The 23212-nt window shown below is 42.6% G+C and overlaps 1 protein-coding gene across 1 annotated transcript in view; it reads left to right on the forward strand.

Moving 5' to 3' along the window:
• Positions 1-23212, forward strand: part of SLC25A12 (solute carrier family 25 member 12) — a 671031-nt gene that overhangs the window by 535085 nt on the left and 112734 nt on the right. Inside the window, exons 2-3 of the mRNA XM_050751344.1 lie at positions 20098-20179; positions 21146-21199. Of these exons, the coding sequence (XP_050607301.1) occupies positions 20168-20179; positions 21146-21199 (66 nt within the window). The 5' untranslated portion in view covers positions 20098-20167. The remainder of the gene's footprint in view (positions 1-20097; positions 20180-21145; positions 21200-23212) is intronic.

Below are 23212 nucleotides of genomic sequence, written 5' to 3' on the forward strand. Positions count from 1 at the left end.
AAGGGCCAATTTGCTGCCTTTACTTTGCAGAGAAAGTCACTGTGTGTCTGACATATGGTTGACACCTATTAAATGTTGGTTAAATGACTATGTAGTAATACCAAGAATATAATTTTCCTCCCAAATAACTAAGCTTTCACTTTTGTTCAAGTATTTCATGGCTCTTGGGATTGAAAACTGCTAAGTTTCTTTGCTTTAAAAAACATCCTTAAGCATGTGATTAGAATCAGGAACTAAAAACTGCCTCATCCACATTTAACCCGTTACTACCAACACGTGTGTAACACAGGCCTTTCTCTCTGAAATGTCACCAGGGACTAGCTGTGGCCGAGGGTGAGTAAGCAACACAATTTCCAAGAGGTGATCTTTTGCCACAGTAAATTGTATCCCTGGTACAATAGCTCTAAAGAGACAATTTCCTGGGACATGGGAGTATTCTTGGAGATAAGCCCACCAGTAGCTCTGGATTTCCCTAGACAATTTTAACTCAGATTAGATTCTAACTTTCTTACCAAGCTCTAAAAAAGTCTAGCTATTGGCCGGGCGTGGTGGCTCACACCTGTAATACCAGCACTTTGGTCGGCCAAGACGGGGGGATCACGAGGTCAGGAGATAGAGACCATCCTGGCTAACACTGTGAAACCCCGTCTCTATTAAAATACAAAAAAAATTAGCAGGAGAATGGCGTGAACCCGGGAGGCAGAGCTTGCAGTGAGCCGAGATCGCGCCAGTGCACTCCAGCCTGGGTGGCAGAGCGAGACTCCGTCTCAAAAAGAAAAAAAAAAAAACAACAAAGAAAGTCTAGCTATTCCCCATCAGGAGCTTACCTTCCTTCTCTCTACCCTTCAATCAATTAAGCACCCGAACACTCAAACACTAAACGTAAACTGTCATCTTCCCAGATCCAGAGTCCTGTTTGGAATACATTTATGGAGTCAAGGAGAGGTATGGGAAATTGATACAGTGAATATTATATCCTTCCTCCTCTTCTCCCTGGGTTTCCTACAACAAACAGGAACACGCTGCTGTACCATGCAGCAGTCCCACATTTCACCCTGAGTAAGACTTTTATATTCTCTCACTTCTCTCCAGCAGGCTTCACTGAGGCTTGCTGTTTTGAGGGCCTGCTACGTTCATTCACCAAGGTAGGCCTGCTTATCACAGAAGAACTGCCTCAACTTTCTGATCTGTCCTTCTGGGGATAATGATGAATCATCACCTTCTCTACTCTTAAGCTTATTTGCTCCTTATTGATAACTTCTCTGTTAGGCTCAGGGTCAGGTTCCAGCCCATGCTGAGGTCTGGAGAGCAGGTAGATTAAAACCACCTTTGCAAAATTATGACTGAGATGGTGAAAGAGATTTAACTTAATTTACTCCATTTTGCTTTTAACCTCCAAGCTGTCCTTGTTCATTCCTGGGCGTAGGCTGAACTAACTTTGGGAGAGATTTCTAGTTTATAGTTTAAGCAAAGACAGTAACAGCCCTTTCGCAAAGCAGACCTCCTCTTTGCTTGGGGACTAGATTGCCTTAGTAGGACTAACATTAGCCACAAGATTAGAAATTATGGTTTAGGAGTCGTGCAGCTGGAGGCTACAAGATTCTGACCCTCCGTAAACTGCTTTTAAGATCAGTGCTTGAGATATTTTGCAGACCCTGCACTTGATGGATCAGCTGGCCCCACCCAGATCAATAAACTGGCCCATCTGATTTTGTGGTCCCCACCCAGGAACTGACTGACAGCTCTGACTCCCTATGATTTCATCTCTGATCAATCAGCACTTCTGGCTCACTGGCTTCCCCCAACCCACCAAGTTATCCTTAAAAACTCTGCTCCCCGAATGCTCAGGGAAACTGATTTGAGTAATAATAAAACTCCTGGCTGGCGTGGTGGCTCACACCTATAATCCCAGGACTTTGGGAGGCCCAGGCGGGCAGATCACGAGGTCAGGAGATCAAGACTATCCTGGCTAACACGGTGAAACCCCATCTCTACTAAAAACACAAAAAATTAGCTGGGCGTGGTGGCGGGCGCCTGTAGTCCCAGCTACTCGAGAGGCTGAGGCAGGAGAATGGCGTGAGCCCGAGAGGCAGAGCTTGCAGTGAGCTGAGATTGTGCCACTGCACTCCAGCCTAGGTGACACAGTGAGACTCCATCTCAAATAACAGTAATAATAGTAATAATAAAACTCTGGTCTTCCACACAACCAGCTCTGCGTGAATTACTCTTTCTCAATTGCAATTTCCCTGTCTTGATGAATTGGCTCTGTCTAGGCAGCGGGCAAGGTGAACCCCTTGGTCAGTTACAGGATGAATGGCAAATAGGTGAAAGAACACTCGGGGGGCTGTAGGTAGGTGAAATACAGCTTTATTCAGCAGCTCTCTTATACTGTCTGCTCTGTCTGGGCTGCTTGAGCCTGTGGCTCCCACGCACAACTGCGCAGGCTGGCTGTCTCTCCCTTGCCTTCAGGGTCAGCAGCTTAATTCTTTCTCTCTCTGAGCACAAGCAAGTCTAGCTATGTCCTGGCTCCCTCCTGTCCATCTGTAAGATGGATAGCTTTGACTTGCTCTATTTCTCTGGGTGCGAGCCTGCCTGTACAGTGTCAGTAGGGCATTTTTACCTTTTACAGACAATGTGGTATAGAGCCAAGTGATGGCCTTCCCACGTTATGGCTACATGGCTGTGATAACAGGTGGAGTTATACGCTCTAAACTCTCTGAGTCACTCTGGATGTTTACCTTGGCCCCTCCTTGACCAAAGCACAGCCATGTTCCTTATACCCTACAAGGCTGGATCTATGTTATCTTCATCCCTGAGTTCTCACTTGAAGTGAGAGCAAATTCTTTTAACTAACATTTACTAAAGATTTTTATTCAGATTAATTGTTCTATTGAAGACATTATTTAAGTTTGCCCATATCCTCTCTTCTTAGGCCCCCTCTCAGGTTTCTTTATCCCCTTCCTTCCCTGCCTGATCCTTAAGGACAATCCCTATATAAATGGAATTATTTGTTTACCCTGAGATGCTGGGTTATATTCTCATTAACTGAATCTTATCTAAAAATCTGAATGTAACATTTTAAAAAACATGTAATATTCTGAATACTTGGAGAAATGAAATTTTTCATTTAAAAAAATAACATTTCAAAAGGTTTCTAAAATCTTTTAAAATATTAACAGATAATTATAACTTTTTTTTTTTTTTTGAGACTGAGTCTCACTCTATTGCCCCGGCTGGAGTGTGGTGGCACGATCTTGGCTCAGTGCAACCTCTGCCTCCCAGGTTCAAGTGATTCTCGTGCCTCAGCCTCTTGAGTAGCTGGGATTACAGGCACCTGCCACCATACCCGGCTAATTTTTGTATTTATAGTAGAGACGGGGTTTCGCCATGTTGGCCAGACTGGTCTCGAGCTCCTGACCTCAAGTGATCTGCCCGCCTCAGCCTCCCAAAGTGCTGGGATTACAGGCGTGAGCCACTGCGCCCAGCCTATAACATTTTGTTTTATGCCAGCTTTGTTGAGAAAGGATCATAAGAAAGACCAAAAATAAATTTTCTTTTTTTTTTTTTTTTTTTTTTTTGAGGCCGAGTCTCGCTCTGTCGCCCAGGCTGGAGTGCAGTGGCGCGATCTCGGCTCACTGCAAGCTCCGCCTCCCGGGTTCCCGCCATTCTCCTGCCTCAGCCTCCCGAGTAGCTGGGACTACAGGCGCCGCCACCACGCCCGGCTAATTTTTTTTTTTTTGTATTTTTAGTAGAGACGGGGTTTCATTGTGTTAGCCAGGATGGTCTCGATCTCCTGACCTCGTGATCCGCCCGTCTCGGCCTCCCAAAGTGCTGGGATTACAGGCTTGAGCCACTGCGCCCGGCCCCAAAAATAAATTTTCTTTCTTTTTTTTTTTTTTTTTGAGACAGAGTCTTGCTCTGTCGCCCAGGCTGGAGTGCAGTGGTGCCATCTCAGCTCACTGCAACCTCCACCTCCTGGGTTCGAGCAATTCTGCTTCCTCAGCCTTCCGAGTAGTGAGGATTACAGGCACCTGCCACTACGCCCAGCTAATTTTTGTAATTTTAGTAGAGACGGAGTTTCACCATCTTGGCCAGGCTGGTCTTGAACTCCTGACCTCCACCTGCCTCGACCTCCCAAAGTGCTAGGATTACAGGTGTGAGCCACCGTGCCCGACCAAGAAATTTACTTTTTCAAAAAATTGTGGCTGCACACCTACATTGTCCTTGGATGTGTAGAAGTCCTGCTGAGCTAAATTGTATGTTTCTTTCATTTGGTAAAGATTTTTGCTATTTTTTGTTTTGCATGTGAACTTCAAAATTATTTTATTCTCATATTTTGAAGTTCATATTGTTCTTTTGAGTAAATACAGGACTGCAGCAGGGAGATGACAAATATCCAATTAATTCAAATAGTATCAGTATGGCTTAATTTCCTTAGGTTTTGCTTTGCTTTTTGTTAAATGAAATAGATTATATGTTTAAATACCAAATGACAATTTTATTTACTACTATAAGGTTTAATTATATATGAATACATGTCTAACCACAAATGAAAATTGTGTTGTATAGTTAGTATATTACACAACACATCCATTTATTCAAGGTAGAAAAATAATTATCTAAATCATGTGACAGATAAGAACAATAGCTGTGATTTGAAAGGGTCATTCTTTGGTAAACCTCATTATTTTTATGCTGTTTAGTTCATATGTATTTTTCATTGTGGTCATATAAGGTTGAGATTTTTTAAAAAAATGATAACCATGAACATTTAATCTTTTTTTGTGCCAGTCTTGAGGTTAAGGCACTCCTACATATGAGATCAGTGTACCACAAATAGTTCCAGGAGATTCTTACCTTGCTCCAGGGCCCTAAAATGTTTCAGTGTGGGAGGAAGACTTCATAAATTAGAGTCCTCATACAAATATTACCAATGATGTTATAGAAATTGGAGTGAGATAGAATAGGTTAGGATAGATGATTTCACATCAGGTGGGCCAAAGGAATCTTCACTGGAAGGCTCAAAGACATGTTCTCTGAAATATCTGCAATATTAACAATTATATGTATGGACTCCCTGCAAACTGGAATGATTGCAGATAATGGGAAAAGTCAAGCAAAATACTCAATTTTTAATGGAAAAGGGAGGAACTGAGGGATCATGCTCTGTTTAGTCTGCTTCTTTGAAAGACTATCGTGTTAATCTTTGAAAAACAATAACCAGCCCCCACAAAAAAACCCCTGCAATTTATAGGTCCACAGAGGGTAGCCAAGTATCCGTCATCTAACATAGGTTTGTGAAAAGCAATCATGCTAAATAAACCTATTTTACATCTTAAACAAATAAATAGCACAAAGAAGTATTATAGTACGTTTGATTAGATATGTGATCATTGCTGACCCTATGCAAAATTGTGATTTAGAGAAAATTCAAGTATCTGCTCCAGACTTTAATATATTCAGATTATTTATACAATTGTACCTATCACATACATACAATTTCAAGTTCTGATTCATTCACTTAACATTATATAATAAACTATTTTCAACTCATACTTTTATGTGACCAGATTACTGAGGAATCTGAACTTGGTGGAGATTCAAACATAAAATGTTTTTTCTCAAGTCACTGCTTCCTCAGTACTGTGTTGAATATCCTTTCCCCCCAGGCAGATTCCATAGTTTTCCGGTCTTTTTTTTTTTTTTTTTTTTGAGATGGAGGCTCACTCTGTCACCCAGGCTGAAATGCAGTGGCACAATCTCAGCTCACTGCAACCTCCACCTCCCAGGTTCAAGTGATTCTCCTGCCTCTGCCTCCTGAATAGCTGGGACTACAGGCACATGCCACCACACCTGGCTGATTTTTGTATTTTTAATAGAGATGGGGTTTCACCATGTTGGCCAGGCTGGTCTCAAACTCCTGACCTCAGATGATCCACCCACCTCGGCCTCCCAAAATGCTGGGATTACAGGCATGAGCCACCATGCCCGGCCAGCTTCCTGGTCTTTTAAGTTATTCAAAGTCTAGCATGGACTAGTTTAAAACTTCAGAGTTTTAAACTTGGACTAGTTTTAAAACTTCCCCATTGCTGGGCCAGACATGTAGCCATACGGACCTGAAATGTGTAATAGATCATGGTTAATTTTTTATGCATTCTCCCTTTCTAAGCTCCTTAAGATTGGGGGGTTGGGGGCAGGTGGGGGATGGTGTCTGGTTCTAGGATATTTCTTTGTTTTTTGTTTTTTGTTTTTTTTTCAAGGCTAACTCCTCCAGGTTAGGGGTTAGAAGTAGGAATAGAGAAGAAATGAATCTTGCTACTTAACTATATTCACTCTTGGTCATCTCTGCTTCTCCAGCTGACATTGATCATCGGTGTTCTTACTGCCTCTTGCATAGCATGCATTCTTAATTACTTCAATGAGCCTACAGGGGCCTCCACATTATACCAATTTCCTGACAAGGAAACTCTGGCTTCTTGCTGCTGTGGTCTCCTGTCAGTAGGCCTAGGTGGAATACTGTAAAGGCAATTCAAGCCCCAATGTCTTACAGGTGTCACTTGCCTGTAAGAAATTCACATATCATCCCTTGTGTGGCAATCAGTGTTGCTAACACAGTAAACACACATAGTCCCACACCTATCATATCATCAGAGGATGATGAAATTTGAAATGTTAGCCAATGCCAATGCTCTTCGTATAAGGTACAGGTGGAATAAGGATGAAGAATAATGTAAAATGAAGCTGCTATTGAACCCCACTTCTGTGGGTGGTTATAAGGCCTAAGTTGATAATCATAACTTCCTTTTTCCACCCCTCATTCTGTGTCCCCTCATTTCCGTAAGCACCTTGACTATGTTTTATTCTTTAGTACAGTATCCCAAACCCAAATTTCCAAATGGTCTGAGTGCACCATGGACTGACTTCTGTTGAATTGGCTGTCTCTACGATTTGCCTCAGTTGGGATTCAGACATGGTCATCCTTGCCTCATTTATAGTAACAACCCAATTTCTCCTTGATATTGGGGATTAATCACCCCTTGGCTGTGGTGACCCTTTTCTGCTTCTAGTTTTGCAGCTGGAGAAGGCCAAAATCTCCAGGGGGCAGTTTCAGTTTCCAATTCCTCTGACCCATGATGGTGTTTCTCGGTGGAAGCATTTCTTCCTTGGACACTAGGGCCTCAAAATCTGTGAGCCCAAGGTTGTGGGGAAACAGGCAAAAATTTCTCTAGTGGAGGCCAGGCGTGGTGGCTCATGCCTGTAATCCCAGCACTTTGGGAGGCCGAGGCTGGTGGATCATGAAGTCAGGAGTTGAAGAACAGCCTGACCAATATGGTGAAATGCCGTTTCTACTAAAAATAGAAAAATTAGCTGGGCATGGTGGCGCGCACTGGTAGTCCCAGCTACTTGGGAGACTGAGGCAGGAAAATCACTTGAACCGGGGAGGCGGAGGTTGCAGTGAGCCAAGATCACGCCACTACATTCCAGCCTGGGAGACAGAGCAAGACTCCGTCTCAAAAAAAAATTTCTCCAGTGGATTATTTCGTGAGATAATGAGAGAGGCTGCTTTCACCTCCTCCTGTTTTTTTTTTTTTTTTTTTTTTTTTTTTTTTTTTTTGAGACAGAGTCTCGCTCTGTCACCCGAGCTGGAGTGCAGTGGCCGGATCTCAGCTCACTGCAAGCTCCGCCTCCCGGGTTCACGCCATTCTCCTGCCTCAGCCTCCCGAGTAGCTGGGACTACAGGCGCCCGCCACCTCGCCCGGCTAGTTTTTTGTATTTTTTTAGTAGAGACGGGGTTTCACCGTGTTAGCCAGGATGGTCTCGATCTCCTGACCTCGTGATCCGTCTCGGCCTCCCAAAGTGCTGGGATTACAGGCTAGAGCCACCGAGGGCCGTTTTTTTTCTTTTTATCTCCAACGTTCTGATATTTCAAAATGTGCCTTGGTATGGAGGCTTCCTTATTCATTGTTTTGGGTACACAGAGAACACTTTGAATACTCATCTTTTGGATATGAAAAGTTCTCTGTTGTTTATTTGATAATTTCTTTTCTATCATGCTAAATTTCTATTTTCCCCAGACCTCTTAGAATTCAATTATTGGCCACCTGAATTCGTTCTTTGTATTTAAATCCTTTCCCTCTCTTTCTTGGCGTGTTGCTCTACTTTCTGAGAGACTTTTCACTACGTTTGCATTATTATTCTTTTTATAACTTTATTACCATTTATTAGTTTTATAACCTTGGGAAAGCTGCTTAATCTCACAGTCTCAGTCTCCTCACCTTTGAAATGGAGATAATGATATGAAATTACCCTACTTCGGAGTTGTTTGTGGATAGATTCATAGAAAGTGATTAGAATAGTGCCTGAAACAAAGTAAGTACTCTATAAATATTAGCTATTGGTTATTTATAACCAATATTGGTTATAAATATTGGTTATTCATCAGTATCTTGTTAATTTGTTTAGCTTAAGTGATATTTGGGCCATTTACAAGATGATTTATGACATAGAGAACTGATGACCATATCTTGGACATTGGTGACTTTACCACATCAAGCCATTTTTGGAAGAAGACCTAACAGCTGGCTTTTAGAATCGTGCCTCTCTATCTCATCATCCCCTTTACAACAATTTTTATTCTTTCTCTGGTTTTGCCTGTCTCTGTATATGTTTTTACATGTCTATATTTTCATCTTCATATCTTGTAATACTTATTTATTTATTTTGAGGCAGAGTTTTGCTCTTGTTGCCCAGGTTGAAGTGCGATGGCACAATCTCAGCTCACTGCAACCTCCGCCTTCTGGGTTCAAGTGATTCTCCTGCCTCAGCCTCCTGAGTCACTGGGATTACAGGCATGCGCCACCACACCCAGCTAATTTTTTTGTTATTTTTAGTAGAGACGGGGTTTTGCCATGTTGGCCAGGCTGGTCTCGAACTTCTGACCTCAGGTGAATAACCCGCCTTGGCCTCCGAAAGTGCTGGAATTACAGGTGTGAGCCACCGCGCTTGACCAAGAAATCTTCATTCTTAAAAAGGAAAGTGATGGGGGGGAATATGATTCATGGAGATGATCTATCCCAGAATTGTGTTTATTTTGTTCTCAAACATTTTTATTAACCACTGCTTTGTACCTTACCTTGCACTAATTGCTAGGGATACACAGATATTTATCTTTTTCTTCAATTCCTACATTGAGCATCTACCATGCTGTAGAATCTACGTGAGTTCACATTCTATTGCAATATTTTTAAACTGTAAATTTGGCTCACTAAAGGGTCATGCATATCAATTTAGTGTGTTGAAACCAAAATTAGGAATAAAGAAATATAGTGTGGAATAGTAAATATCAGAGTGTGTTGCATGTTTTAAGGTTCAGTACTGCTCTGTGAAATTTTTATTTTGGTATGTACTGGAGTTGTAAAAAAAAAAGATTTTTTTTTTTTTAATATATAGGTGTGGGTTAGTAAAGTAGTTTGAAAGCCACCAGTGGAAATGATAATAAGAAAAGAGGTAATTATAAGGCCAGGTGCGGTGGCTCACGCCTGTAATCCCAGCACTTTGGGAGGCCGAGGTGGGTGGATCACCTGAGGTCAGGAGTTCAAGACCAGCCTGACCAACATGGAGAAACCCTGTCTCTACTAAAAATACAAAATTACCTGGGTGTGGTGGCACATGCCTATAATCTCAGCTAGTTGGGAGGCTGAGGCAGGAGAATCGCTTGAACCTGGGAGGCAGAGGTTGCAGTGAGCCAAGATGGTGCCATTGCACTCCAGCCTAGGCAACAAGAGCAAAACTCCATCTCAAAAAACAACAACAACAAAGTGTGATACTATGCATAGGATACAGTTAGTGCCCAGAGGGAGGCTACCCTAAATGGGAAAAGGGGGCTAGGAATTGTTTTCTGGAGGAGGAGCTTCTTTTATTTATTTATTTTATTTTTTTCTTTTTGAGATGAGTCTTGCTGTGTCGCCCAGGCTCATTTTTGTATTTTTTTTTTTGAGATGGGGTTTCACCGTGTTAGCCAGGATGGTCTCGATCTCCTGACCTAGTGATCCTCCCACCTCGGCCTCCCAAAGTGCTGGGATTACAGGCATGAGCCACCACACCCGGCCTGGAGGAGGAGCGTCTTAAGCTGTATCTCAATTGGAGTAGATGTAGAGTAAAATATTCCTAGCAAAGGAAATAGCACAAAAGCTTCACATTCTTATGACTAAAGGAACAAGTACAGGAGTAGTAAGATATAAGTAAGAAGAAGGGGCCAGATTAGGAAACCCCCACTCTTCACCATACAGAAGGGTTTGGATTTTTTTTTTTTTCTTGAGACTGAGTTTCACTCTTGTTGCCAGGCTGGAGTGCAATGGCGCGATCTCAGCTCACCACAAACTCCACCTCCTAGGTTCAAGCAATTCAAGCCCCCCAAGTAGCTGGGATTACAGGCATGCACCACCATGCCCGACTAATTTTGTATTTTTAGTATAGACAGGGTTTCTCCATATTGGTCAGGCTGGTCGTGAACTCTCGACCTCAGGTGATCCGCCCGCTTCGGCCTCCCAAAGTGCTAGGATTACAGGCGTGAGCCACCGTGCCCGGCCAAGTTTGGATTTTATATTGAAGTCAGTAGAGAGCCAGTGAAGGATGGGCAAGTGACAAAATTAAATTTCTATTTTAGATCAAACACTTGGTAGCACTGTGGAGAATGGATTTGAGGGTAGTGACAGGAGGCAGAAAATGGAGAACTGGAAACAGAGAGGAATTAGAAGGCACAATAAAGGCTATTATAATTAAAAGAAGAGTTTGTTTGTTTGTTTGTTTGTTTGAGACAGTCTTGCTGTGTCACCTAGGCTGGAATGCACTGGCACGATCTCAGCTCACTAAAACATCCGCCTCCCAGGTTCAAGCAATTCTCCTGCCTCAGCCTCCCAAGTAGCTGGGATTACAGGTGCCTGCCACCACACCCAACTAATTTTTTGTATTTTTAGTAGAGAAGGGGTTTCACCATGTTGCCCAGGCTGGTTTTGAATCCTGAGCTCAGGCAATCCACCCGCCTTGGCCTCCCAAAGTGCTGGGATTACATGCATGAGCCACCATGCCTGGCCAAGAGAACAGATTTTAAAAGTACTGAAGGGAATGGAAAATGCGGGACTGGGTGGCTATTTGAATGTGAGGAACAAGGGAGAGTCTGATACTCAGCTTTCTGACTCAAGCAACAAGGGCAATAGTGACGTCCTTCACTTAGGAAAGATAAGGCGACTAATTGGCTATTGGTAGAGAAACTGGCTAGGAATGATCAATAAACCATTTAATTAATACCTACATGATTAACAGCAGGCATTGAGATAAGTGTTAGGACTGAGGGTATGAATGAAGGAAGAAGGGTACAATAATAAGACCTGGAAGGAATACAGAAAAATGCTGAATTAAAGAAGTGGTGAGTTATTGTTTCCATGAAACCTTTTGTTTACCATCCAGCTTAAATTGATTTTTTTCTTTGTCTAAACCTCTCTCGCATAAATTTACCACACAATTAAGAATCCTCATATGTGCATTGTTACTTAATCATTTTAGATGATTATGTTCCCTTCATATTTCCTGCTTACAGATATCAATAATAAGAAGGCACATATAGTGTCTTGGAGATAGAGTAGAACTTCATAGCCATATAGAATTCCATATGACGAAGCATCCCACTCTCCCTGCAATGTTCTTTTTTTTTTTTTTTTGAGACGGAGTCTCGCTCTATCGCCCAGGCTGGAGTGCAGTGGCCAGATCTCAGCTCACTGCAAGCTCCGCCTCCCGGGTTCACACCATTCTCCTGCCTCAGCCTCCCGAGTAGCTGGGACTACAGGCGCCTGCCGCCTCGCCTGGCTAGTTTTTTGTATTTTTTAGTAGAGATGAGGTTTCACCGGGTTAGCCAGGATGGTCTCGATCTCCTGACCTCGTGATCCGCCCGTCTCGGCCTCCCCCTGCAATGTTCTTTAGTATGTTTAAGGCAAAGAAGGATTTGTCTCATCTACTGAGCAGTTGCTTCTCTGTGGTCCATGCTCCTCATTACCATTCTGTTAGGGCTTGGCTTACACTCACTTAGGTGCTGTTATCCATGTAGAACGCTGAGCCTACTGTTTTTAATGAGATGATGTTGCTGCTACTGCCACATGGATCTCAGTGAAGGGGTTAGCACTTCACCGAGGAAGGTTATACTTCCTATTACTGTGATTTTTCTTCCATGCCATCAACACAACACTTGTTCACAGATAGTGTTTTATTGAAGGGTTGGGGATGATTAGAGGAATTATAACTGTTGACTCCCTATTTTATTTCCTATCCTCACCCCAAACCATCCAGGCAAGCCCATTCACTCAGGGTGACAGAAGAGCAAAGTAACAGGAGAGTGAGCAAATAGCAACTGTTTCTTCTTCTTTTCAAGCAGTGATAGCAAGGCATAGTACAGGCAAGACTACGTAGATCAGTTACTCCATGATGTATTGTCTATATTGGCTTGACTAGAGTCAAGAATTCCGTAATTCTACCCACTTCTCTCCTCGACTTGTCTCTCTTCACAAGATCTGTTTCTCCTTAAGGTCTAGCTGTTTCATACTGTTTCTCCAAAACTTTCTAACTTAAACTTCCCAATTATCCTTCTGATTCATACGATTTGATACTGATCAATATTACATTACTTCTCTAACATAATTCTTCAGGAGAAGTTTCTTCCTGGGCATATCCCAATTCCTAGCTTACTTGCCTTGTGGTCTATAGACTTCTCTTCCTTAATGAGTACAAACCTGTCCTCCCCTTTTTAGAAACCTCCTACTCAAAAGAGTTGGTGTCATCCTATGATTAGTTCTCCTTCCCCCAACAGGGCAATCCAAGGACACAATGACCAATTGCAGGATCTTCCTCACCTAAGTCTGAGTTTCTCAGTCTAGAATTACATCCCGGTTGCATTTCAGTAGAGGAGTGCCAAGTTAGGCTTTAGATTCCAAGTCTGGTTCTTTCCAAAGTACCTGTCAGTATGTTATGCAAATATACTTTCACATTCTTTTTCTAGTTTTCCTGTGGATAACTATTAGACCGAACACACATATACACCCAAACGTGCGTGATTTCAAGGACATATAATTAGTTCTGATGTCAAGGAAAACATTTTATTTCTTGATGCTATATAGATATATATATAAAATTAATTTTTTTATTTTTTTATTTTTTTTGGAGACAGAGTCTCGCTCTGTCGCCCAGGCTGGAGTGCAGTAGCACAATCTCGGCTCACTGCAACCTCTGCCTTGTGGGTTCAAGCAATTCTCCTTTCTCGGCCTCCTGAGTAGCTGGGATTATAGGTGGGCACCACCACGCCTGGCTAATTTTTATATTTTTAATAGAGATGGGATTTCACCATGTTGGCCAGGCTGGTCTCGAACTCCTGGATTCAAGTGATCTGCCCGCCTTGGCCTCCCAAAGTGCTGGGATTATAGGCATGAGCCACTATGCCCAGCCTTCTCAATGCAATATAATTTTCTTTTTTTTTTTTTTTTTTTTTTTTTTTTTCTTGAGACGGAGTCTTGCTCTGTAGCCCGGGCTGGAGTGCAGTGGCCGGATCTCAGCTCACTGCAAGCTCCGCCTCCTGGGTTTAGGCCATTCTCCTGCCTCAGCCTCCGGAGTAGCTGGGACTACAGGCACCCGCCACCTCGCCCGGCTAGTTTTTTATATTTTTAGTAGAGACGGGGTTTCACGGTGTTAGCCAGGATGGTCTCGATCTCCTGACCTCGTGATCCGCCCGTCTCGGCCTCCCAAAGTGCTGGGATTACAGGCTTGAGCCACCGCGCCCGGCCAATGCAATATAATTTTCACAGATTCCCCTCCCCATAAAAGAAGTATATTATTTGTCAAGCAATTTCAGTTCTTTCTCCTCCTCCCCAACAATGCAGAGGCCTATTAGTGGTTAAGAAATAAGTCCCAGTACAATTTCTGACCAAACAACAGAATTACATACATGGATAGCCATCTTTAGAAACACAAAGACCAACACAAATTTTCCCTGACCTTTTATTATGAAAATTTTAGAACATTTAGAAAAGTTGCAAGAATTTTTTTCAGTGAACTCCTGTATACACTGCCACAGTTAGAAATCATATTCCTATTCATCCACTTCTCTATCCATCCGTAAATCTTTCTTATTTCTTTAATGCATTTCAAAGTAAATTTAAAATACTAGTATTCTCTCCCCTAAATATATCATGGGCTAGAGTTCAATATTTGCTCAACTTGTTTTTCCTTTTGAAGGAAATTTACACACATTTGTAATTAAATGTACAAACCTTATGTTTACATTCACTAAGTTCTGAAAAATGCATACACCTGTTATCTAAGCCCCTAGGCAAGGCATATACTACTATTATCACTTCACATAGTTCCCTTATTCCTCTTTCTAGTCAGTTACTCTCTGGCAATCATGGCTCAAATTTTTTTTCACCAGTGATTTATTTTGCTGGTTCTAGAACTTTGTATAAACGGAATCATATGGTATATGCTCTTTTGTACTACATGAGTCTATGCAAGGCTTCTTTCACTTAGCATGATACTTTTGAGACTTGTCCATGTTGTTGTGTGTATCATCAGTTTACTCCATTTTATTTCTCAATAGTATTCCATTCTCCAAATATACCATAGTTTATCTAGTCTTCTATTGATGGACACCTGGGTTATTTCCAGTTTTGGGCTTATTTCCAGTTTTGGGCTATTATGAATAAAGTGGCTGTGAACATTCTTGTACAGGTCTTTTAATAGACATATATTTTCATTTCTCTTTGGTAAATATTGGGAGATAGAATTGCTTGGTCATAGGTAGGTGTATGTTTAGTTTTACAAGAACCTGCTAGACTTTTTCTCAAAATAATTATACCAGTTTACACGCCTACTATAGTGAATAAGCACTCTGGTTGCTCCATATCCTTGCCAGCATCTGGTGTTTTCAGTCCTTAATTTTAGCTATTCTAGTAGATGTGTAGTAGTACCTTCTCACTGTGATTTAATTTGCATTTCCCTGCTGACTAGTGATGTTGTACACTTTTTCATGTGTTATTGACCATTTGTATATCTTATTTTGTAAAGTTCTTTTCCAGTCTTTTGTCAATTTTTAGAACTAGGTTGTTTTATCATTGATATCATTGAGATTTAGGATATATCCTGGATATTAGTCTTTTTTTGTTTGTTTGTTTGTTTTTTTTTTTGAGATGGAGTCTCGCTCTGTCGCCCAGGCTGGAGTGCAGTGGCGCGATCTCGGCTCACTGCAAGCTCCACCTCCTGGGTTTACGCCATTCTCCTGCCTCAGCCTCCTGAGTAGCTGGGACTACAGGTGCCCGCCACCGCGCCCGGCTAATTTTTTGTATTTTTAGTAGAGACGGGGTTTCACCGTGGTCTCGATCTCCTGACCTTGTGATCCGCCCGCCTCGGCCTCCCAAAGTGCTGGGATTACAGGCGTGAGCCACCGCGCCCGGCCGATTAGTCTTTTATTGTGTATATGTTTTGCTAATATTTTCTCCCAGTTAATACCTTGCCTATTCATTTTCTTAATGCTATATTTTGAGGAAAAGACATTTTTACCTTTAGTGAAATCTAATTTATCAATTTCTTAATTTATCGTTATTGCTTTTTAGGTTTTGATTAAGAAAACTTTACCTACCTCCAAGTTACAAAGATAGATCTCTCTATTCTATAAATATGTGTATATATATATAATATATATGTTATATACGTTATATGTATGTATATTTTAGAGAGACAGGGTCTCACTGTGTTGCCCAGGCTGGAGTGCAGTGGCTGTTCACAGCCATGATTATCACTACAGCCTTGAACTCCTGGCCTCAAGTGATCCTCCTGCCTCAGCCTCCTGAGTAGCTAGGACTCCAAGCACATGTCATGGCACCTAGCCACAAAGATACTCTTTTATGTTTCCCACTAAAACCTTTGTTTTTAAAGCTGTTGGGGGCGGCTTTATGACTTCAGCTTTTGCATTTAGGTCTATGATTCATCTCAAATCAAATTTAGTATATGGTGTGAGGTAGGGATTTAGGTTCATTAATTTTCCCACACTGATATCTAGTTATTCTAGCATCATTTGTTGAAAAGATTCCTTGCCCCCACTGAATTGCTTTGGCAACTTTGTTAGAAATCAAATGACTTTGGCCAGGCAAGATGACTCACACCTGTAATCCCAGCACTTTGGGAGGCCAAGGCAGGAGGACTGCTTGAACCTAGGAGTTCAAGAACAGCCTGGGTAACATAGTGAGACGCTTTCTCTACAAAAATTAAAAATTTAGCTGGGTATGGTGGTGCATGCCTATAATCCTAGCTACTCAGGAGGCTTAAGTCTGAGGATTGCTTGAACCTAGGAGGTTGGGGCTGCAGTGAGCCATGATCATGCCACTGTACTCCAGCCTGGGTGACAGAGTGAGACCCTGTCTTAAAGAAAAAAAACAGAAAAGAAAGAAAAGAAAAATCAAAGAGAGAGAGAGAGAGAAAGAAAAGAAAGAGAAACAAAAAAGAAAGAAAGAAAAAAGAAAAAGAAAGAAAGAAAGGTCCAATGACTTTATAATTTTGGATCTATTTCTGGGCTCTCTATTCTGTTCCATTGATCTGTTTATCAATTCGTATGCCAGCCAGCAGCACTACACTGTAGCAATTTCTTAAGCTTTAGAGTAAGTCTTGAAGCCAGGTAGTCTAAGTCCTCCAACTTTGTTCCTTCTCAAATTTGTTTTGGCTATTTTGGGACCTTTGCTTTTCTCCCACACAAGTTTTAAAGTGACACTTTATTCTTTACTTTGGATCAGGTCCAAAGTATTCTTCTTCACTGACCTCTAAGTAGGAGGGAAACAAAAATCATCCAAATAAATCCACAGGGGTAGAGTAGGGGTGGGTAGCTGAGGGACCCGGCAGGATGTTTATTCTCCCAGTTATATATTTCTGATTGGAGTGAGAATATGTGGCAAGCCACACAGTCTTTACTCCCTCATTACCTAAAGCTGCCTTGGGCACTGGCACAGGACAACAGGTTTCAATATCATTCATTTCACATTATTCATTAAAAAATGAATAGTAAGCCAGGTGCTGTGGCTCACGCCTGCAATCCCAGCACTTTGGGAGGCCGAGGTGGGCAGATCACCTGAGGTTGGGAGTTCGAGACCAGCCTGACCAACATGGAGAAACCCCATCTCTACTAAAAATACAAAATTAGCCAGGCATGGTGGCACATGCCCGTAATCCCAGCTACTCGGGAGGCTGAGGCAGGAGAATCGCTTGAACTCAGGAGGTGGAAGTTGCGGTGAGCCAAGATCATGCCATTGCATTCCAGCCTGGGCAACAAGAGTGAAACTACATCTCAAAAAAAAAAAAAAAAAAAAAAAAAAAAAGAATGGTAGCACTTGCCTCGGTAAAATATTCTCTCTACTTTGGGAATGATGCTATTTCTCTTATGTTTCCTGTAGCTGCAACACAAGTTTTTTTGTTTTTTGTTTTTTGAGACAGAGTCTTGCTCTGTTGCTCAGGCTGTAGTGTAGTGGTGTGATCTCGGCTCACTGCAACCTCTGCCTCCTGGGTTCAAGTGATTCTTCTTCTTCTTCTTCTTTTTTTTTTTTTTTCAGAGAACGGAGTCTCGCTCTGTTGCCCAGGCTGGAGTGCAGTGGCACTATCTCAGCTCATTTCAACCTCCACCTCCCGGGTGCTAGCAATTCTCCTGCCTCAGCCTCCCAAGTGGCTGAGACTACAGGGGCACACCGCCACGCCTGGCTAACTTTTTTGTATTTTAGTAGAGACAGGGTTTCACTGTGTTGCCCAGGCTGGTCTTGAACTCCTGAGCTCAGGCAATCCACCTGCCTTGGCCTCCCAAAGTGCTAGGATTACAGGTGTGAGCCACCGTGCCTGGCCTCAAGAGAGTCTTCTGTCTCAGCCTCCTGAGTAGCTGGGACTACAGGTGCTCGCAACCACACCTGGCTAATTTTTGTATTTTTGTAGACAGGGTTTCAGCATATTGGACAGACTGGTTTCCAACTCCTGACCTTGTGATCCGCCTGCCTTGGCCTCCCAAAGTGCTGGGATTACAGGTGTGAGCCACTGTACCTGGCCGCAACACGTTTTATACAAACGCAAGGCACTCAATAAATGTCTATTAACTAAAATTTGGCTCCTTTTAAATCATAAAATTAGAATGTTTGAAGAAGCATTAAAGCTCATCTAGTTCAATCCTCCATCTGATTATACAGTGTCCTACTAAATACCAGGTTATACATAATAAGTATAGTGATAGTGTATTCACAGCCGTATATGTTTAGAGCAGCTCATTCCATGAATTCCTTCCAAAATTCATTGAAAAGAAAACTGTTTGTTATTGCTTCACCAAGGGAATAAAGAAGGCTGTGGTCCAAAAATAAGATCACCATCATCTCCACCGCATAATTTATAGGATTTAGAGTCAGAGTATGAGGAAGACAGTTCAGGAAAAGACATAACAGCAGGAGTACAACTATTTCTTCTGATTTTTGATACCCCTTTCTTCCATTTCCACCAAAACGAGAATTTATTTCAATGACAGCAAATGTTCATATAGGGAGAATAGTTGTACAGTATAGAGAAGCCCTAAAGTGTGTCATTTATAGTGTCTAATTATAAGTGGCTTGGGCGAAACCCCATAGCTACTAAAAATACAAAATTAGCCGGGCATGGTGGTGTGCACCTGTAATCCCAGCTACTTTGGAGGCTAAGGCAGGAGAATCACTTGAAGCCAGGAGGTAGAGGTTGCAGTGAGCCAAGATAGCGCCACTGCACTCCAGTCTGGGCCACAGAGCAAGACTCCATCTCAAAAAATTAAAAATGAAAACACACATAGGGTCGGGCGCGGTGGCTCACGCCTGTAATCCCAGCACTTTGGGGAGCCGAGGTGAGCGGATCATCAGAGGTCAGGAGTTTGAGACCAACCTGGCCAACATAGTGAAACCCTGTCTCTACTAAAAATACAAAAAATTAACTGGGCATCGTGGCGGGTGCCTGTAATCCCAGCTACTTGGGAAGCCAAGGCAGGAGAATCTCTTGAACCTGGGAGGTGGACGTTGCAGTGAGTCAAGATGGCGCCACTACACTCCAGCCTGGGCGACAGAGCGAGACTCACACACAGACATACACACAGACACACATACACACGATACACATGTGATTGGGATTGTGGAGAAACATTGACCATCTGTAAGCCCCTAGAGGGTGGGGGCTATAAGTTATTTGCATTATTTACAGGCAGGACCATGTCAGGCATATAATGTATACCCACACAAGTTTGAATCAATATGTAGTCTAATACAGTCATATTGGCAAGACTCGGGTTTAGAAACATTGTTTTGGTTCCAGATAGAGTTACTACTTCTACTTCTTAGGTAGGGCTAGAAATCCAATGGAGAATTACTTTCTGTTTATGTATGGACAAGCGATTCATTGCCAGCCCTGTCAAAGACAAATGGAGTTTTTTCTCATTGTACACAGGATTTGGGTGATTAGGAAAGTGGAGTGAGTCTACTAATAAACCGTTATAATAGGACGCAAAGCAAAAATAAATTCAGCGTATTCATCCCATGCCAATTTAGGAGCATATGTCTCAAGTTATGTTTACTTAAGTTTTCCCTAGGGTGAGTGGTTCCCAATCTTTTTTTGTCGGTATTTGCCATCAGCTGTCATTAATTCATTGTTATTAATGGGAAGTGCTCTTTGATCCGTGGAAATCTTGCCCAACATAGGCCCCAAATGTTCCTTAAAGCCTTGGGGAAAACGACTTTGGCTGGTCGGTGCCCAAAGCCACACCCACTAAGAGGCCTTAGGAAACCCGGGGCTTTCCTGGCGGCGACCTAGCTCTGGCAACCACGCGGCGCGTCAGGATCCCACGGGTCGCGCTTGTCCTCCCCGTGGGAGGCGCGTCCCCCTCCTCCGCCCGGCCGGCCGGCGGGCCCGGGGCCAGCTGCCTTTCTGACCTGGACGCCGGGCCTCTCTCCGCACGCGGCGCGTCCCGAGTTCATTTGCATAGGGACGCGCGCGGCGACGGCGAGAGGGAGGGCGGGCGCGGCCGGGGAGGCGGCGCGCGCGCGCCCTGACAGCTCGGCCCTGCTCGCTCACTCGCTCGTCCCCGGCTTCCGAGCACAGCATGGCGGTCAAGGTGACTCCAACTCTCTGCTGCTGCTTTTATTGCATAAGAGACATTCTGAGCGCCCTGCCTGCAGCCCCCAACTGCTTCCCATTTCATTCATTGCCTAGGTCTTAGATAGCTTGTCCTGGGGCTCCGGCTCGCTGCGGGGAGAGCTGTGCGGGGCTTGGACCGGAGGAGGGGATGCCCGGCTGGGGGAGGGGAAGGAGGAGGGATTGTGAGTTGAAGGGGCTCGTACGGTAACACTGGTCAGTGAAGGAAGAGTAATGTCCTGTCCTAGGTGCATGGGATTGTGAGCCCGGAGTTGGAGGGCATCAGAAAGGGCGTGGGAGGAAGTGGGAAATAAAGCTGGGGATAGCCAGGGTATCAGTGAATTGCGGTGGGGGAGGGAGTAAGTATTGAGTAATTTGGGGCCTCAAGGCCGAGGGCAATGGTTGGCTTTTGCGTTGCAGATTGCAGGCTATCGAAAGTATTTGTATTTGTAGCAGCTCTTATATTTTAGGTTGGATGGGGAGAGGGACGCGGAGATAATTACATGTTGGGTTTGCTTTTCATGGAGAAAGGCTGCTAGGCCAAGTGATTAATTTGGGTGATTTACCTTTCCTGTTGATCCACTCTTGTTAGCTTCTTGATTTGAAGGTGGGTGGTTACAACTGTGTTGCTAGTAGATGTGGAGTAAAGTAAAAGATCCTCATTGCCTTCCCTTTCCAGTCCGGAGGAAGCACTGTCCGGTAGATTTGCTGTATCTTAGGCTATTCACACCTGTTTTTCTGCCCTATAGTCATAGTTATCCAGTTTGACAGTTCTTATCAGCAATTAGGGCTTTTAGTTTGTTTTAAACTAAATGATAAAAGATAGGAGCATTGATTGTTAGCCATGTGAACTCTAATCTGAAGAGATTGTGTAGTCTCTGGTGAAGCATTAACTGGCTTTTTTTTTTTTTTTTTTTTTTTTTTTTTTTTGCTTTTTTGCTTACAGGTGCAGACAACTAAGCGAGGGGATCCTCATGAGTTAAGAAACATATTTCTACAGGTAAATTGGCTTCCAGAGTGTGCCTTTCATTGCAAAAACAAAAAACATACATGTCCTTAGTCCTAGTCATGCCTTAACTTTGAGGAATGTTCAGTTTTCATGTATTCTTTCAAACATGACCGGACAGTATAGCTTATACTTCTCTTATTAAGTTTTGATTAAAGGCCTTCTTTTAATTAAGGGTTGGTAAAAGGTTTTCTTCAAGTTACTGCTTTTTTTTTTTTTACATGACTTAAGATATGTATTAAAAAAATAATTTCCAGCTTAAGCACAGAGACCAAGATAAAATTTCAAAATGTATTGGCACTCTTGTATGGTTAATAGTTATGATAACTAAAATTCTCTTCCTTGAAAGTTGCATGTTTACGAAGTTCTCCTGCTTATGAGCTATCCTTCACGTAATTTGACAGATAAGAATATTATGGCTATTCTTAATTTGTGTATCTTACTTATATTGTATCCTTAAGCCTTTGGGGATTTTGTTACAAAATGTTACCTCTTAAGATTCTTGCAATGGTCTACCTTAACTTCTAAGCTTTTAGGATCAGTGACTTGGCTGTAGACTTAAAAAGAAAAGAAAAAAAAAAGGTTGGTTTAGTTTTTTGTTTTGCTTGCTTTTCTTAAATTTCAAAAGTTTCCTATGCTGGAAGTTGTACTTAAGAAGTAAATGTAAAGGGAGGCAAGCTAAGGTGTTTCACCAAATACTGCGTTTCTCTCTGAAATCTTTTGAGAACTTTCTATTCTGGACGTGGGTTCTTACGAAGACACATTGACCTTGGGCAGGTCCCTGCTGGGTATTATTTTCCTCTGTGAAATGAGAGGTGATCTCCAAGGTTCCTTCCCATTCCAAAAGTCTATGAGTCTATATTAGGAATAGATTCTAACATATGCTGATGAGCCTGGAATAGATGACGTTTTCGAGACATGTGGTTTGCTTAAGCTATTGTTGGGGAAGACGCTGCATAGTTGACCATACGTATGTGTAGTTTATGAAAAATAATTTGTGAAAATAGGAATCTTAAAGGTTATAAAATCTGATAAGGGAAGCATTTTTTTCCAGAACAGAAGTAATTATAATGACAGAAATGGTCCATTTATGATTTGAAGACTTTATTCCTCGCAGGCATTCTTGAAAATAGCCAAAAATATATCAGTATTCACCATACCATGTGATTATACTCAATTGTTTTGTGAAGAGTTCTTGTGATATAGTTAATTTTATGTTCTAGACTAAGTAGATGTGGAAGAAATCAGTTGAAATGCTGTATGATGTAGTGAAAAGAATACTGTCTAGGTATCTGAGTACTGCCTAGGAATACGGAGTTAATTCCCAGCCCTGCATTTATCTGGCTGTTGTACCCTTAGGCTAATCATCTGGCCTTCCAGAGTTTCAGCTTCTCATATGGGACTCAGTGGTACATAAGGGAATGGGAATTGAGGTCTTTCTAGCTTTAAAAATTCTATGGGAAAAAAACGTACTGTGATTCTGTATGGATTTGTTTTTTGTTTCTGAGTGGGGGTAGAGATGGGTTAGAGGTATGAGGAGAATGGCCAGGACTGTCCCTAGCTCTTTAACAACTTTTAAAAAATTTTTTGACGTGGAGTCTTGCTCTGTCACCCAGGTTGGAATGCAGTGGCGTGATCTCGGCTCACTGCAACTTCCACCTCCGGGGTTCAAGCAATTCTCTTGCCTCAGCCTCCCTAGTAGCTGGGACTATAGGCATGTGCCACCACACGCGGCTAATTTTTTGTATTTTTAGTAGGGACGGGATTTCACCGTGTTAGGCAGGGTGGTCTTGATCTCCTGACCTCGTGATGCACCTGCCTTGGCCTCCCAAAGTCCTGGGATTATAGGTGTGAGCCACCGCGCCCGACCCTGTGTGTGTTTTCATTTTTAATTTTTTGAGATGGCGCCCAGGCTGGAGTGCAGTGGCACAATCTTGGCTCACTGCAACCTCTGCCGCTTCTTTGACAACTTTTAAATCTTAGCTTTTCATTTACTGTTTTACATAT

The sequence above is a fragment of the Macaca thibetana genome, chromosome 12 (genome assembly GCF_024542745.1).
Source record: "Macaca thibetana thibetana isolate TM-01 chromosome 12, ASM2454274v1, whole genome shotgun sequence".
Classification (NCBI taxonomy): Eukaryota; Metazoa; Chordata; class Mammalia; order Primates; family Cercopithecidae; genus Macaca; species Macaca thibetana.